The sequence below is a fragment of the Pseudorca crassidens genome, chromosome 11 (assembly GCF_039906515.1).
Source record: "Pseudorca crassidens isolate mPseCra1 chromosome 11, mPseCra1.hap1, whole genome shotgun sequence".
Lineage (NCBI taxonomy): Eukaryota > Metazoa > Chordata > Mammalia > Artiodactyla > Delphinidae > Pseudorca > Pseudorca crassidens.
The window spans coordinates 100,929,316-100,948,085 of record NC_090306.1 but is presented as its reverse complement, the minus strand read 5'-3'; the positions used below and the strand labels follow the sequence as shown (position 1 = coordinate 100,948,085).

The 18,770-nt window shown below is 47.6% G+C and overlaps 1 protein-coding gene across 5 annotated transcripts in view; it reads right to left on the bottom strand.

The window, feature by feature from the left end:
• Positions 1-3,060: 3,060 nt before the first annotated feature.
• The window catches only part of SAMM50 (SAMM50 sorting and assembly machinery component), a 33,082-nt gene continuing 17,372 nt past the window's right edge, over positions 3,061-18,770 (bottom strand). For 2 of the 5 annotated variants that reach the window (XM_067698334.1, XM_067698333.1), the window contains exons 11-15: positions 17,525-17,595; positions 14,477-14,544; positions 9,471-9,617; positions 8,609-8,777; positions 3,061-3,270 (exon numbers count right to left, since the gene is read on the bottom strand). In XM_067698334.1, coding sequence (XP_067554435.1) covers positions 3,225-3,270; positions 8,609-8,777; positions 9,471-9,617; positions 14,477-14,544; positions 17,525-17,595 — 501 coding nt within the window. In that variant the 3' untranslated portion in view covers positions 3,061-3,224. The remainder of the gene's footprint in view (positions 3,271-8,608; positions 8,778-9,470; positions 9,618-14,476; positions 14,545-17,524; positions 17,596-18,770) is intronic. The other 3 variants (XM_067698336.1, XM_067698335.1, XR_010932693.1) reach the window with 2 other exon arrangements.

Sequence of the window (18,770 nt, the reverse complement as noted above, 5' to 3'; positions counted from 1 at the left end):
AGTAGTTGTGGCTCGTGGGCTCTAGAGTGCAGGCTCAGTAGTTGTGGCACACAGGCTTAGTTGCTCCATGGCATGTGGGATCTTCCCAGAGCAGGGCTCGAACCCGTGTCCCCTGCATTGGCAGGCGGACTCTGAATCACTGCGCCACCAGGGAAGCCCCTGGTGATCTTTTTTTTATTTTTATTTTTTCTTCTTTTTTTTTTTTGCCGTGCTGCACGGCATGTGGGATCTTCATTCCCCGACCAGGGATCGAACCCACGTCCCCTGCAGTGGAAGCTCAGAGTCTTAACCACTGGACCACCAGGGGATTCTCACTCTTGGGTGAACTTTAAACACAAAGTGCATTTGAGCACATCTAGTTATCCTAAAGGTAAATTTATCTGGTCTTTAAAAAAGAAAAAGCAAATACACAAATTAAAGAGAATTCTTAGCCTCAGGAGCTGCAGGGTATGAGGAGGGTGTCGAAGTGCAGGGCCTTTGCAGGAATCAACCTAAGGGGAAGCATGGCCTGATCTTCATCAGCGGGGCCTGCTTGACTGTCCTTTGTTCCAGTAACTGAGACACTTGGCAGTACAGCCTGTTTCCTCACTGGATCATAAAAGCCTTGCAGACAACAGACGGGGACACGAGTGGCTCATGGCACTGCTCGGAGAGCACTTGGCTCATAAAACTCTTGTAAAAGGTCAGAGTGTGTGTACACAGACCACCACCAGTTCATGATAATGGGCGACGAGACCCACCACAGAGGGTTTTCTTCCATGAGCTTTGTGACTATTAGCTTCGCTAAAGTCAGCCTCTATTACAAGTGCAAGATGACTGACCCAGTAGGTTTCCAGCAAGGGAGACAGCAGTGTTCCCCTTCAGAATGAAGCCACGGAAGGCTTCGGGGCCCATTCCTTGCACAGTGGAGTGAAAGGCTGATTGAACAAGTATGGAACTCTGTTCTAATCCCAAACACTCAGGTATTTAGAGATAAATTAAGATGCAAAGGGAATTCCCTGGTGGTCCGGTGATTAGGACTCGGCACTTCCACCGCTGGGTCCTGGGTTCAATCCCTGGTCGGGGAACTAAGATCCTCCAAGCCACACAGTGTGGCCAAAAAAAAAAAAAAGATGCAAAGCCCCACTGAGTCAGGGTGGTACTTTGGGGAGGAGTCTGTGATGCTCTTCATGCTTCTTTTCTATGACGCCAGATGCCCTAGAACAGCAGCTATGAAAAAAACAAACAAAGAAAACTGCAGCCATGAAGTTACCTCCCACAGTGAACTCGCCTGGGTTCTGGTCTTTCATGGAAAGCACTTTGTGAAGGGCTCCTGGCTTTCTGCTCCGATCTGCCCACTTAATACCACCGAGAAGGAACAGAATCCTGATTTTTACCCAGTGTCTCCGCTGTTTGCACTTCACCTTGCAAAGGAGCAGCCTGGGGAGCGTGTTTGCCGTTGAAACCCGGCTCCCGACACGGCAGAAGGCCGGACCTGACGCGCTTTCATTATGGATCTGGGCCAGCGCCCTGGGGCAACCTGGCCCTGCTTGATTAAACACGTACCTTTTCAAAAACGACTTCTTTTTGGATACTCCACCGCAGCAGGAGATGAATTCACAAGGTCACGGTGTCTGAGAGGTTGTGTCATCTGGATTTTATTGTTCTTAACTTATAGTCTGAACATGACAGTGTTGTAACATGGGTTTCTTATTTTGCCAAATGCATAAATGTGAAACTGGAAACAATAAAACAACTCATGGGAAAAATGTGTATTTTCCCAGGTTCCCAACTATTAAGAAAGGTAAACTGTTTCCCCTTACACGTTCTCTGCAAAATCCCTATAGTTCACGTGGGCAGTGAGGGTGAGACAGCCCTCGGAGGCCTGAGAGCAGGTGGGTCCTTGGACTCAGCTTGCTCCTGAAACCCCAAGCGCCCTCGGCAGAGACATAAACCAGGTTATGGGAGGATGAAGGTGAAGCGGACTCAGTCCCAGCTGGGAGGGGGGGAAATATCCAACAGTAAGCTCTCTAGCTAAGGCCTATTGGGGCACCACGGGCACCCCTGGACATTTTTATGTGGTACCTTTTTTAGAAGAATTCAAAGGAGGTTCAAATTTTTAAAACTCTTTTTCTAATGTGGCTAATAAAGTATATCCTGAAATATTACTTTGAGAGATACTAGGTGTGTCAGACAGAATAACGGTCCCCCAAAGATGTCCACGTTCTATTCCTGGAACCTGTGAATATGTTACGTAATATGGCAAGGGGGGGATTAAGATTGCAGATAGAATTGAGGTTGCTAATCATCTGATCTTAAAATAAGATCAGCCTGGAGTGTCCAGGTGGGCCCAATATAGTCACAAGGGCCCATAAGACGGCACTGAGAGGCAAAGATCCGGAGGGAGACTGGAAGATGCTGAACTGCTGGCTTTGAGATACAGGAAGGGGCCACGAGCCAAGGAACGGGGCGCCTCCGGAAGCTGGGGCAGGCTGGGAAGCAGATCCTCCCCTAGAACCTCCAGGAGGAACGCAGCCCTGCTGACGCCCTGGTTTCAGCCCAGTGAGACCCACTTTGGACGCCTGGCCTCCAGACTGCAAGGTGACTGCTCTGTGTCGAGTTATGCCTCTAGCCTGTGGTGCTTTGCTACAGCAGCGACAGGCGCTGACTCCCGCATCTTTATAAACGATGCGGCTGTTCCCTCCAGAGGACACTCTTCCTCTCTGCCTCCCCGTCCATGACGCTACACGCAGCTCCTTCTCGCAGGGCGCTCACACACACGGAGATGCCCCTGCGACCGCAGCCCCCGCGGATGCGGGCCCCTCGGATCAGCCGGCATGGAGCCAGAGCGCACGCACCCCCAGCGGCGGGCCTGCGCCTCCTCCGAGCTCTCTGCCGATCACTGACGCATGGGAACGAACCGAAGAGTGCGGGACGAGGAGGAATCGGGAGACATCTGATGTCCCTCCCCGCGGCGGGGCACACGCGAGAGAACGCACGGCGGGCGGCTTGACCTGGTCCTCAGAAGAGCCGGCGCGGGGCACCCTGGCTGTGGAAAGCAAATCACACCCACAGTGCATCTGAGTATCTGTCTCTAAAATTTATTGACATGGTTTCCCACAAGGACTGCATTCAAAGAATCACATGAAACGTGTTTATTTGGAGACAAAGTGTGTGGCACCGAGTGACTCACTGCTGCCCAAGTCCCAGAGCTGCTGCTGGAGGGGACAGAGGGTGCTCTGCGGCTACAGGAACCTTATCCCAGCTCCAAACTGGACGCCATCACAGATCCTAAAAAAAAAAAGTTTGTTGTTGTTTTTTGTTTTTTTTTTAAGGCAGGAAATCAACACTGTGGTCCGCTCTGCTCACGCTGCCATTTGCACAATTCCAGAAACGTGCACGTCTCAGAAGCAATGCCAGGCTCTTCCTGCCCGCCTCTCAGCTCTTTCCTCCCTCCCGGCTACCCGGCTTCACCAGCTGTCCCCAGGCACTCCCTCCTTTGCTGGTTTGAGAACCAGCCTTTGGAGGATGGAAAAGGGAACAAAATGGAGACACGAATCCCCCTTCCCTGCTCCCTCCTCTACTCCTCTCTGTTTCCCCCCCAATCCTGACCCAACTGGCACCTAGACAAGAGAAGGACCTGGGAGAGAAATATTCATGAAAACAAAACTCCTGGGGTGGGAAGGAAAGCTTCGTGTTTATTTCTGAGGCTACCAGAGAAGAGGCACCTTCTGCACAGCGCAGGGCAAGAGGTGATCAGAGACGTGGCCGTGCAAGGGCCCCTGGCGAAACACAGGACACAGGCAGGCCCAGGAGGGGGCGGGGAGGACGGCAGAACCCACGGCCCCAAAGGGCTTAACCTGCCTCTTTAGAACCTGCTCCTTTCCCAGGAAAGGGAGGATGCAAAGAGGGCACGTGGGTTGCAACACCTGCTACCCGCTGACGCTGTGCAGGTTACATTCAGTGTGCTGCTCTTTCACCGGCAGACAGATCACTGAGCCCATTTTCAGATGAGCAAACGGACTGGGCAGTGAGGAGATGGCTGCGGTCACGGCAGGAGCCTCAGAGCAGAACCCTGGACCCAAACGCAAGCGCGCCCGCGGGCCCTGCTGCCTCAGCTGCCTCGGAGGACGCCCTGCTGCAGGCCTTGCTGTTTCCATGACGTCCTGGTTCAAGCCCCGGCCGCACGCAGGGTGAGAATCACCGGCCGCAGCCCAGGCAGCTGTACTCCTGGGACTCCACAGTGATGCTGGTGCGCCGCCAGGCCGAGAACCGCTCCCCCTGCAGCCCACACCGCGGAGGACGGACTCCCGTGCTGCCCACCTGCTGACTGTGCTCGGGGCAGGGCCAGTACTGTACTCGGGACAGAGGACCTAACCCCGGGACCTGAACACCAGAAAGCATGAGCTTCCAGGGAAAAAACGTTCCGAATCCCAACCAGCAGCTGATGGAGTGTTTGCGGAACACAGCAGTTTTGCAAGTTCTGGAGAGTTTCCAGAAAAACTGGAAGAGAACAACCCCCTCATTCAGAGAAAAGCTAATGTTTCTACTGTCACAACACTTGTGCTGTCACCCAATCTCAGAACTTACAGCACCTGAAAACTGGCAGAAAGTTTTTCTTTTTCAGCGTGGGAATGAAATATCTGATCAATTAAGGGACTCAAAAGAGAGAACCTTAACTGTTGTCGCTGACCTTCTGCAGGGTCAAGGGCGCTCACTAAACCATATCAGCAGAAGTCACCTGACCAGAAGGGACAGCTACAGTCCCCGTGTGACCCTGAGTAAACCTCACCACCGTCCTTAAAAGGCAAAGATCCAGTCAGAACCGTGGCTGTGTTTGTACAACTTCGTTCTGCTCAGATCTAAACGAGGTGTTTTTACCTTTTATATCATTAGGTCCATAAAAGTAGTCCTGCCTGCATTCGCTGTTTAGAAAAATGTCTGAAAATAGGCCTGAGCAAGATCAAAATAAGTCAAGCCCTGGGTTTACACGATTCAGAAACAAGCAGGCATTCCAATAAAGGCTCGTCTACGCCAACTGTAAACAGGTTAAACACCTTTACAAGCACAGGTTTATGTTCAGAGACCATATAAACGTGTCACAGGAAAAATACCCACCACACACATCCAGAACAGTGTCCCGGATGCCAGGTGCACGGAGACAGCCTCACCAAACGCCCGTCTTCCTGCTCTGTGTCCCGTGTGCCTATATGCCTATAATCCAGTAGGCGCCTCAGAAAAGGCCGAGTCTCGAGTCTCCCCCTCCCACCGGCAGTCTCAGGGCGGCCCAGCTGCGCCACTCCAGCACCACCCGGAGGCTCCCTGCCTGCACCCGGCCCGCCTCGGACTCGGCGCCAAGGGCTCGTTGAAGGCCACACCAGGGTCCCCCAGCGCCAGGCGCCCATCCTCCCCCAGCCAGCCCCCAGGAACGCCAGGCGCCCGTCTAGCACGGGGAATTCAGCAGGGAGCAGGCCGATGAGCGCCAGAACTCGGGGCGCTGGCGTGTGCCCTAAGGGAAAAGGCCAGAGAGGCTGGAGGGCAGAGACGGGTGGGGGACAAGAGTGACCGGATCTCAGGCCCCGCCTGCATCAAGGGCCGCCCTGCACCTCACTTCTGCTCCTGCGAAGGGTAGAAGCTGGCGCCCACAGGCATTCCATGCGTGCACACCTTGGCTCCAGCTGCTCTGCAGCCTGGAGCTATCACCTCCCCCGGGAAGCCCTCCACGACTCCCTGCCTGGTCTTTCTCTGTTACTAACTGTGCGCTGCCCTCCCCGCCAGCTGCCTCAGTCACCAGCGCATTTCCAGGGACCACACTCGGTAAGACACAGAGTATTCGCCGTCAGAGCGCAGAGACAACGGTGTCACACGTCACCCCCGGTATAAAACTCGCCAAATATTTCAAAGCGATTTCCATTTCTGTAAAGATCTGAAATCCTAATTACAAAGCGATTGCACTCACTGGGCGGGGGACCTATGGATGTCTGGCACACATGTAACTCCCCATCCTGCTAGCTGCTTCATTTTAGAAATGAAGATTAAACCCTGGCAAGATCACTCGAACGTCACGGAATTCCAATTTTGATGACAAAACTTCAAACAGAGCCATACGCTGAGTGACGGCAAGCCCCCCTACTCAGGGACACTGCACACGAGAAGCATCTGCTGCAACCACCATGACCCCAAAACAGAGCAGCCTGGGGGGCAGAGGAGCGTCCTTATGTTCTGGTCTTTAAATAGCACTCGCACAGCATGCTTCCTCCTTTCAGAACCCACATTTGAAATTAATGGCTGCCACATATTTTTCAAATTTAACCTGAAGAGAGAGAGCAGAGTGGAGTGGTGAAGTACCCACTCCACCCCCTGCACAGATTCGGGGAGGCAGGTAGTGGAAGCCGGGCTCCCGAGAGCAGCACTCGGATTCCGGGAGCACAGCGACACCCAGTGGCCTCCGATGATGCTGCAGCCACACGACGGCAGCGCCTTCCAGTCTGAAGGACCGGAGGCCCAGAGCCAGCAGGGCTTGCCCAGGTCACACAGCCAGGGACGGACAGGGCAGGGGCTGGCCGCGCAGCCCACCCGCAGTGCAGCCCACTCCAGACCCAAGCACATTACAGTTTGAGAAGCGCAGGCCTAGACGGCTCTATCTGACCTCATCCCGGTGTTGGTGCAGGCTCATCACCTGCACCTCTGCCGCTCCCTGCAAGGACTCACTTAGCACCTGGCTGTTACGCCAGGGAGCCCCACGCCCATGCCTGTGGTGGGAACGAGGTTTTGCAGAAAGCAACCTGCAACACTAGCTTCATTTCCTGAAGCTACGATGTTACCTAATGCACAAAGCTTGCTCTAGGGAAGGTGCACAGTTCCCCACATTTCACTATCCCTGAAATCAGGCCACATCATCCCATCTACGGCATGTCTCTAACACAGCCAGTCATGTGGCGCGCACAGTGCCACTGCGGATGGCGGGGGACACACACACACCGTTTGCTTCCTTTGTGAACAGCTGGCCAGGGCGAGTGCAGCAGTAGCAGCAACAACACGAGAAGTAACCAGCTTTGCTGACAACACGCTGGGTACCGCTCTACAAGCTGCGTGTGTGCTAATGCATTCAGTCCTCAAAACTGCAAAGTAATCACTATCATTAGCACCCATCCTACAGTTGTGAAAACGGAGACCCAGAGAGGTTAAGTAACTCACCCCGGGCCACACAGCCACGGGGCGGCCAGGCTGCACTCCGAGCCTGTGCAGCTGGGCTCCAGTGCACACTCAGCCTGAGCAACTAGACCTTTCTCAGCTTTTGCTCTGTGCCGAGAACAGGCAAGGCGTGGAGGGGAATTAACAGTCGTCAGAGCAGCAGACCCGAGAGGGTACGGGGAGGAAGGGCGGCACGGCGGCCCCGGGCCGAGCCAGCCTTCCAGGGAGAGCGGAGGAGGGCAGACTCTCCTGAAGCGATGGCCACAAAGGATCTGGATGACAGACACTGATGTGCACCTAAGAACAAAGCTTTGTTAAAAGCTTCCTAATGTGGTTTCCCTTCAAAACACCATCACCCACCACGCTGAAGCAGAAGACGGGGAGAGTAAGACTGGTACAGCACTTCCTTAAACGAGGACAAACTACAACTTCACGCTGGAAGCCTGGCTATGACTCAGCATCACAGCTGAATGTAGACAGAACACCGAGAAGAAAAAAATACAGCCTAGAGTCCTGAAATGTAGAGAAACACTAGGTTACCGGCAGAATGTCCGTGTCCCCCAATCCTCACAGGCTGAAGCACTAAACGCCCACCCCCCAGCCCTGCCATGTGACAGTATTTGGAGGTGGGGCCTTGAGGAGGTAACTAAGTCACCTTAGATGAGGCAACTTAATTAAGATGGGGTCCTTGGTGGAACTGGTGTCCTTGTAAGAAGAGACACCAGAGAGCCTGCTCTCTGCCCCCTTCAGGTGAGAGTCCAGTGAGAAGGCGTCATCTGCAAGCCGGGAAGAGGGTCCTTGACCCGGAACCGAACCTGCCGGCACCCTGGTCCTGGACTTTGCAAACTCCAGACGGTGAGAGATACAAGTCCGCTGTTTAAGCCCCCAGTCCATGGTATTACTTACATACTATCATGACAATACTTCTGGACTTCTTGAAATTTCTACAATGCATACCAAATACTTTAAGAAACAGAATTAATTTCTGTAGCTGTAATCGGCCTTATACCATATTCACCCATGAATATTCAGCAGATCTTGTTCAGTAAAATGACCGGTGGAGAAGGGCCAGAAAGCAGGTCCTCTGCGGCCCGAGCAGAGCTGTGCCCACCCAGCCTCCAGGCTCCCGGCCTGCAAAGTCCCCACCGGCAACACCTCATTCTGCTCAGCGCAGGACCCAAAACGGCGGCCACCACCTCCAGCCAGGCCGCCAGAGGAGCTCCCTCTACCTGATGACAAGTGCAAACAGCATAAGGTGGGGGGACGGGAACACATCACAGCCTTTCCTCCAAACTGTATGGAGAAGCCCATGGACAAAAATCCGTTTTCATCCTTTTGCTAACTATTCAATTTCTCCTGAAGTCTTGAATTTTAAAGGCCACTGGTGAAGTGATTAACTATGTCCAAAACAAAGTGACAAGACAGTGCCATGTACCTGTGGAGAGAACCTCCCAGCACGTACCTGTCCCCGCCCTGCACGCCCATGGGGACACAGTAGTTCAGCTCCAGCCGCGCGATGTTGCCCAGCCTGAGGACGATCCCTGCGCCATAAGACCAGCGGATGCACTCAGCCAGCTTTCGAATGTGAGCTCTGGGGCCCTCCCCTGAAGAGAGAGAAGAGGAGGTGTGACCAATAGCACGTGGTCCCCCGCACGCGTCCTTGGACAGCCCTGGCTCTCCCCCTCTGTGTGGCCTCTGGTCATCTTTTAAGCCAGGCCTAGATACTTGAGGAGAATGCATGAAGTGAGATTAGGCCCAAACTCAAGACAGGGCTGGGGACCTGCCTTGGGTACTTGGGTACTTCCTCACCGTCCCAGAAGAACACAGGTCCTCTCAATTCTCTGGGCCTGGCACGTTCTGTTCCCTTTGGCTATAATGGCATTTGCCCACCGCTGACGGCCCAGGAAGCCCTACTCCAAGCCTTGGTTTCCAGACACCTCCCCAAGCCGGGACATCTGAGGCTGGCCCTGAGCTCCTAGGGGAGAGACCAGGTCTCACTCAGCTCTGTGGCCGTAATGACTGGCACAGAGTCACTGCTCGAGAAATGTCTGCTAAACAGACAGGTTTCTCTTTGCAAGGCAGCATTCGTTATGACGATTCGTTATGCATGTTCTAGCCATTCGACCAACAGCTTCACTCTGGGCACCACATCAGGCGTTGCAGGTGTCTCAGGTAGGCACAGTGCCTACTCTTAGAGACGACGCAATCTAAATGCGGCACAGACACCCGCTTGTGTCCTGTGCTTTTAAACGTAAGGTCAGCTCTGCCGAACGGTTGCTAAACAGTCCAAATTTTACCATAGTTGAGGTTGCAGAGGTTTCCTGCGTTGAGGAAGAAGTGAGTTCTGAAGAGCTCTCCAAAGCCGCCCTGGCCCGGTCGGAAAGGTAACGGGGTGTACAGGTGCAGGCCACCGGCCCAGTACGCTTCTCCGCCCAGGTAGTCTCCTAGTCAAGGAAGGAGTGCGGATCAAAACAAGGTCACAGGTTCAAAACCACACTGACGTCCCACCACGTACATGAGCGAGGCGTGTGCTGTGAACACAACACACTCGGTGCCCGAGCTCTGTGAGCAGCTGCCCTTATAACTCCTGACGTTGTCGGCCTTTCTTAAATAATCTTTCTTCTTCTCCTGGTTTGTTTTATAATTTGCTTTAACTGGAAAAAAAAAAAAAGCTAATGTGTAACTTAGGAAAGAATGAAGCCAGTAATTTACCATATCTGTAAAATGCTTGGAGTAAAACAAGTAAACTCATGGAATCACTTTTTCCACAACCGCAGGTACCAGATCACTGTCACCTGGTACATGAAATGCATTATTCTGCAAAAATGTCAAGACCACAATATAGAGAGACAAAATGAAGAAAATGTCTCTGCAGTTTCTGGAAGTGGCCGGACATGCTATTAATCCAAAGGTACGCAGTGTCTGCTCCCTGCTGCACAAGGACACTGTCTCAGCTCAACATCTTCAGAGAAGAGGCTCGTTTTTAAAGGTTCGTGACCACTTGGGTTTTTTTTTTTTTGGTTACTTTTGCCAAAATTCAAGACGATCCACTGAGAGTATAATTTGCATTATTTCTAGAACTGTCCCTACCATTTCATTTTACTATAAAGAGCCACAGCATTAAACAAACAACAAAAAACCCTGAAATGCTTATACTTTGTTACAAAATACTAGTTGTAAAGTGCCTTAGTCCCTTTAATACAAAATGACAGACCATGAAAAAGAAAAATATGGCTGTCTCCAAGATTAACCTCAAGGAATGAACTGCTTATTCACTTAAAGGCCCCAGCAACTCCTCAACCACTATTAATACTGAAGTTCTAGAGGAAACAAAGAACGGACTGGAAGCAGGAGGTCAGCTGGGTTTGCTTCTCGTTTCCCAGCAAGTGTTCCTCTCTTTTCTTAAATAACCTATTTTATTCTAATCATAAAAAGTAATATACTCATTGTACAAAATGGGATAAATGTATGGAAGTAGAAAAAAAGGAAATCCTCCTTTAATTTCTACCATTAAGAGATAACCAGCTAACATCTGGTGTTCTTCCATCCAGTGAATTATAATGAATAATTAAATAAGAAAACAAAATGTAAGTCATTTTATATTTATACATTTCAGTTCTGATTTTTTTTTTTTTGTGGTACACGGGCCTCTCACTGTTGTGGCCTCTCCCGTTGCGGAGCACAGGCTCCGGACGGACGCGCAGGCTCAGCGGCCATGGCTCACGGGCCCAGCTGCTCCACAGCATGTGGGATCTTCCCGGACTGGGGCATGAACCCGTGTCCTCTGCATCGGCAGGCAGACTCTCAACCACTGCGCCACCAGGGAAGCCCCCTGATATTTTTTTTTAGTTTACTATATTATAAGCACTTTCCTTTTATACTTTATATTCTTTGAAAATGTGATTTTGACGCCTGAATAATCACATATATGTAACATAATATAACGATCTACCCCTTGACTACTGTCATGTTGGTGTTGAATTTCTTGAAAGTGGACATTAACCCGTGATGGGCTTCCTTGCACACACAGGTATTTTAAACCATCTTGAAGTACAATATACACATAGAAAAGTATACACATCCTAAGTGTACAGCACAGTGAATTTCCAGGCACAGAACACACCATATAATGAGCACCAGACCAAGAAACAGATAAGTGCAGCCCCCCAGAAGGCCCTGTTCTCCTTTCTAATCACTACCCAGCACCCACGCCAAGTGCAGCACTACCTGTCTACCTGCTCACCTGACAGTATAGATCACTTTACCCACTCGCTAAACTCTGCACAGGTGGAATCATGCAGTATGCATCCTCTGGATCTGGGTTTGTTTTTGGCATGTTTCTGAGGCCTGTTCATGCCACCCAGCCAGTGGCTCTAACTTGTTCATCCTCATTGCTGTATAATATTCCACAGTGTGAAGACACCACTGTTTAGTTGCCTATTCTATTGCTGATGGGCATTTGGGCTTCCAGTTTTCAGTTTGGTTCTATTATCAATAGTCCTTGTATATATACATATATATATATACATATATATACGTATATATATCTATATATATATGTTTTAGGCTCTTGATAAATATTGACAAATTTTTTCATGAAAAGTTACAGTAATTTATATTCTTGCTCATATAATCTTACCAATAGCCTTTTAATAGGTAATTAAATGAAATACCACTGTGTTTTAATTTTCAGGAAAATGGAAGACTCCAAAACTTGCATCTAGTCACTAAATAATACTTGTTATAGTGAAAAAGAAATTATGTTACTTTTCAAAAAAAAAAAAAAGACACACTAATAAAGCACTCTAGGGGCTTCCCTGGTGGCGCAGTGGATGAGAGTCCACCTGCCGATGCAGGGGACACGGGTTCGTGCCCCAGTCTGGGAAGATCCCACATGCCGCCAAGCGTCTGGGCCCGTGAGCCATGGCTGCTGAGCCTGCACGTCCGGAGCCTGTGCTCCGCAACAGGAGAGACCACAACAGTGAGAGGCCCGCGTACCGCAAAAAATTTAAAAATAAATAAAAGCACTCTAAAAACAAATGAAAAGAAATAATTTATATCTTGTACAAAAATTTAGGCCCAGAGCAATCACTATTTATAATAATATAAAGTGGAAACAACAAAGATGTAAAAAAAAAGTTAAGAAAATCAGGATAGAATATTTTACAATGTCATAACATGAATCTACTTAAATGATGTTTTTGTAGTTTTTAATAACACGTGGAGATCCTCTGATATAATGTCAAGTACTGGAGAGAGTTCCAGAAACCAGAATTCTCACACATTGCTGGACAGAGTATGACTGAGACGAGCTTTCTTGAGACAATATAAAACCTTAAGGATGTTCCAGGATACTCAAAATCCTTTGACCTAGCAATTCCACACCTAGAACTTTATATTATAAAGTAAAACTTATAGATGAGCACAAAGATTCAGTTAGCTTATTCACTGATACACTGTTATATAAACGTAAGAAAAAAGAAAACAGACTAAGTGTCTAAAACTTGGATTTGGTTTAAAAAGATCGCAGTAAGGCAAGAAGATGAAATATGCAGCCATTAAAAATGATAAGGCTTTTATCTTTCTGATTCATTGCTGGTGGGAATGCAAAACGTTAGCTATTTTGGAAGACAGTCTGGCAGTTTCTTACAAAGCTAAACATAGTTTTACCATACAATCCAGCAATTACACTCCCTGGTATTTACCCAAATGAGCTGAAACCTTATGTCCAGATAAAAAACTGCACATAGATGTTTATATCAGCTTTACTCATAATTGCAAAAAATTGGATGTCCTGCAAGTAAGATGTCTTTCAATAGGTGAATGGATAAACACCCTGTGGTACAGCCATACAAGGGAATATTATTTGGTGATAAAAAGATATGAGCAATCAAGCTATAAAAAGACACGGAGGACTCAATCACTATATTGTACACCTGAAACTAATACAATATTGTAAATCAACTACACTTTAATTTAAAATATATATATATATATATATATATATATATATATACACATAAACAAAAATTTAAGAAGTACACTGACCAAAAAAGAAAAAAAAAAGACATGGAGGAAACTTAAATGCATATTATTTAGTCAAAAAGGCCAGTCTGAAAAGGGTACATACTGTATGATTCCAAGTATATGACATTTTGGAAAAAGCAAAACTATGGAGATAGTAAAGGTCAGTGGTTGCCAGTAACTGAGGGGGAGGAAGGGAGGGAGGAATGAATAGGTGGAACACGGTGAATTTTTAGGGTGGTGAAACTATTCTATAAAATACCATAATCGTAGATACATGCTATTATGCAACTGTCAAAACCCATGAAACTTTACAACACAAAGAGTGAACCCCAACGTGAACTATGGAATTTAGTTAGTAGTAACACATCAGTGTTGGCTCATCGATTGTAATAAGTGTCCCACGCTAATGCGACATGTTAATAATAAAGGATGCTACGGGCACGTACAGTGAACTCTGTACTTTGTGTCCAATTTTTCTGCTAACCTAAAAGTGTTCTCAAATATAAAGTCCATTACCCAGGGAATATAGTCAATATTTTATGAATCACTATGTTGTGCACCTGAAACTTATGTAATATTGTAAATTGACTATACCTCAATAAATAAACAAACAAGCTTAATGTAAACTTGTGGAAAATTTGGAAAGTGCAGAAATGCATTTTAAAAGGCTTATTAAAATTATTCATAATTCCCATCACCCAGATAAAACCATAATTAATGTTTAGCTGTATTTTCTCTAAGTCTTTTAAAAACAATGCATGTTTATTGTTTACTGTAATATTAAAGTTATTTTATATATATATTTAAAAAACTTTTTTTTAATAAAGTGCATTAGTTTAAAAAAATTATAGTTTGTCAGTAAGATGAAATAAGCTGCCATTAAAAATGATAAAGTACTTATTCCTATAAAAATCTATTCATACACTGTTACCGTTACTGTAGGAGAAACAGGTTAGAACTGTTATGTAAACAACACACGTGTGCACGGATGTGCATGTCTAAACAACAAAATGCTCACACACGTCATCTCTGGCCAATGGGATCACAAGCGACTGTTATGTATCTTCTGCTTAGCTATCTTTTCTCATTTTCTACAGTTTCCTCAACAAACACCTTTCTGTGCCTGCTGTGTGGTGGATGCTGTTAGGTGCCAGTTCCACTGGTGAAATACGAGTATCTATTATTGCGGTAATTTAAACCAATACATGCGCTCAAAAGTGAGAAGTAACCGTAATTTCGATTTTTTCAAGTTGGTGTGCTGTGGGGAACGACAGACCTTCGCTCTGTGGCCCAACGCTGTGCATGTTGAACCCTCGCACACTTGTGGGTCCCCCGAGGTAAAACCTGGAAGAGGATGCAGATGTCAGAGCAAAGCCGATGGGGAAAGTCTCCATCGCACGACAAAAGTGCAAAAGGCGCACACTCGCTACTGGGTCGTCCACATCTCCACGTGGTGGAACATTTCAGGATTAGGAACACGCACGGGAGGATGGTAAATTTCATAAAGACCCAAGCTTGTAATCTAACCTAAGACTATACATCTAAACAAACGCGTCAAACTTCTGGGGACACAGGTGAGATACAAGGCGCAAAGAGACACTTAGGTGGACTGTCTGTTATAAAGGAATTATCTGAAGTCTATGAGAATTCATCACGCAGCACCTTTTCAAAACAGCCTCCTACATGCTCACAATAATTAAGTTAAAAATTAATTAAGTTTTTTTAAAAAAGCAGGATACAAATTATATAATAGTAATGATCTGAATGTTACAAATAAGAGGAAAATAATACTAGAAGGAAATAGACCAAAATAGAATTATTGTTATCTTAATTTTTTTTATGTTATTACAGTGATTTTTAATTAGAAAAAAAGTGTATGTTAAAATTTTTTTTAATGAATTCCTTGTGTTCCTTAATGGACTGGGTTATCATACTCTTTTAAACTGAAAACAATGAAATAAAAAAATATTAAAGGGACTTCCCTGGTGGCGCAGTGGTTGAGAATCCGCCTGCCAATGCAGGGGACACGGGTTTGATCCCTGGTCCAGGAAGATCCCACATGCCACAGAGCAACTAAGCCCATGCGCCACAACTACTGAGCCTGCGCTCTAGAGCCCGCGTGCCACAGCTAATGAGCCCGTGAGCCACAACTACTGAGCCCACATGCCTAGAGCCCGTGCTCTGCAACAAGAGAAGCCACCGCAATGAGAAGCCTGTGCACTGCAACGAAGAGTAGCCCCCGCTCGCCACAACTAGAGAAAAGTCCATGCACAGCAATGAAGACCCAACGCAGCCAAAAAAAAGAAAATTAGAAATCCCATCTATTTGCTATAAAATCTAACAGCTTCTTAGAACCCGATTTTAGACCATGGTAATTACTAGATAATGAATTAAAATGACCGGAGAAGCTGTGTGTGGTCTTTCCAACACGACTGTCATGGAAGCCACACCAGCTGACCTCTGGTCAGCTGACCACCCCCAGCCTCTCACTGACCTGTGGTGCCACAAACGTCCCACGTCTCAGCACAAAGGGAACAGGGCACTGTTTTTCTCATTGTCCCACTGGATAAAAGCCTTTATGAATTTATTCATTTGAACTTGAGTTTAAAAGTCTAAAAATGTGTCTTTACTATCTGGGATTTCTAAGCAAAGCCTTTCTGAATACCTCATTAACATTAATTATAGAAACAAAGAGCAAGGTCCCTTTATTATTTTTTTTAAATGATAAATCACACACATTCTTTTGAAAGAATTAAAATGATCCAGGAAACACAAAAAGTGAAAAGGCTCTTCCCCTCCCTACTGTCCACTGTGTTCCAATCTCCAGAAGTGACTACTTCACTACGTCAGTGACGTCACTGGTTTGGTGGTTGACTTCCAGAGCCCTGGTGCTACCTGCAAACACACACGTGCACACAGAAGCTTTGCCCCTGATCAGCGGGCAAGCAGCTCAACATACTTCCATGCAAACTTTAACGTAGGGGCACCTACCTCATCCTTTCTAATGATTACACGGTCCCTTTAGAATGGCTGTGTTTGAATTTAGTCACTCCCCTACGGGTAGTTTTGGAATTTCTGCTGGTCTCAATAATGCCCCCGATGGACACCCTTGTACATAAATCTCTGTACTCTTATGAATGCATTTCTGTACCTTAGATTCACGGAGGTGAAACTGTTAAGTCTCAGAGTTTAGAAATTAGAATTTTTTCTACTCCCAAACTGCCATCCAAGAAGGCTGAACTAGGTTGAGCTAAAGCAGCAGTTTACCTAATGCAAGATTAAAGACAGAGCTCCTTGACCCCAAGACAATTGTGCTATTTCTACTAATAGCAACTAATAATAGCAACAATACAACTTCACCCTCTGCTGGCAGGAGCAGAAGCTACTCCTAAACAAGCAGGTTTTCGGAAAAGCAGGCTCCAGCGATATTCTTTGCGAGCCTTAAAAACATTCCTTTTCTTTTGAGACAGTAATTCCACATTGAGGAATCTGTCCTCAGAAAACAAAACGAACAAAAATTATTTACAAAGTTAGATTCTTCACAGTGCTACGTATATGCAAATAACGAAATATTAAAATGCTGCTTACGAAAAATTTCCCATGACTTGGTGAATTGATTTACTGTATAATTTTTAAAAAGCAGGGAGGACACAAAATTGCATGCAAAATACAGTATCTCAACACTTTAATACAGATGTGTACGTGAATTTATATGTATACACGCTCACACAAATACACACCCGCAAAAATACTGGCTGACAGGAAATACAGCTGACTCTTGAACAACGTGGGTTTGATCACGTGGGTCCACCTACGGGTGGACACCCTTCAACAGCAGATGCTACAGCTACACCACCAGTGGCTGGCTGACGCTGGCTGTGGAGGGAGCGTGGATACGGAGGGCCGACTACAAGCGTCACTGGGATTGGCCCTCAGGTTGTTCAAGAGTCGACCGCAGTCCCAAATGTTAACTCCGCTTATCAATGAGCAGGACTCCTTCACTTCCTTAAATGTTTCTCTGTTTTTATATTTCTGTAACATGTATGAACTTGTTACATACATGTAACTTTTTCATACTCAAAGAGAATACAAAATTGTTAGTATAATAAAGTACCTCTCTGCTCCACAAGCGAAAAATATTAAGTATGAGGTATACTGGGTGTACTGGGTATTCTGAAATTAGCTTAAACATAAAACTAAATGAAAATTTGAAATATCTGCTTTCCTAAATAGTTAAACTTCTCTAAAATACCTTCTAATAAACCAAGCAGGAAGATCCAAAGGAAACCATGTGCAAACCACCCATTCATTTATTATTACTTACCGATCAGCAATACTTGACGGTTTATCACCAATGGGTACCAACATTCCACCCCAGAGAGATGCTGAAAAAACCTATCGAAATATAAACAAACAACCGTTTTCTTCCACTGTTTCTTTCCTTCCAACAAGCATTAGCAGACAGAAAACACCCTGAGATCTGGTCGTGCCCAGTGCCTGCAGCGTGCAGAGCTCTGGGTCGGGGCACAAGGGCTGCGGAAGGGGAACACCTGGCTCCTGCAGGGGAAGAACTACAGCTCGAAGTGTTTTGTGGATACTTTTATAACTGGCAACTTCAAATTTCGAATAAAGACATATTATACATAAGCCCACAGCCTAAGCAGGGCCTGGATTCCGTGCCGACACAGGGCAGCTCCCTCCTCTCCGAGAAGCCAAACCCAGTGGGACAAGCCATGGCCTGAAGGGGGAGACCAGGGCCCTGGACAAGGGATTCTGCATCCACCCAGGCCTCTTTGGCTCGGCCTCAAAACCTGAGAGGACTGAGTGCGTACGGCATCTCAGGAGAAGGAAGGTAGCGGGTGCAAGACTGCTACGTTTAAGAAATGCAAAGAGACATACTTCCAATCCAACCCTCGGGGACGGAGCCCCGCCTCTATCTAACAGGTCAGGGGCAGTGACCTAACCCTAGGTCAGGGATCCAATCTTCACACCCACGTAATCCATGCACAGAACTGACCCAGGGATGCCTTAAACGACAACGATGCTCTCTGGGCTCCCGACCCCAGGCCTCCTCCGTGGCCCCCACCTACCCACCTCTCCTGAACATCCCCACGCCTCTGCCCACCTTGTCCTCTCTCGGACACGCTAAGTCCCACGTCCTTCAAAGCTGCTCAGATGTCTCCTTTTTAGAAGCTTCCGTAGGAAGGATTACAGACGAAAACTGGGACAGAGTGGGCAGAGCAGGCCAAGCAAACGCTCTATTCTGAGAAATTCAAGTCTTTGTTCAACAGCGTGACAGATGCCGCGGAACAAAGCGAGGCGCCAGAGCCGCGCGCGCTCTCGAGCAGCTCCCCTGGCGACGAGGCGCTCCCGGCACGCTGTCCTCCTCCCCCCGCCTAATGGTCCCAACCTAAGGAGGGGCAACAAGGAGAACTGATTCTCCACCTGAGACAAGCCCACCGGGCCTCGTGTCCTGCTGACCTCGGTGACCACGAGGGCCCAAGGCCCCCAGGCCCCCCCAGCACCTAGACCTCTCCAGCTGCTCCCTCTAGCCCCAGCCCAAGCCTTCA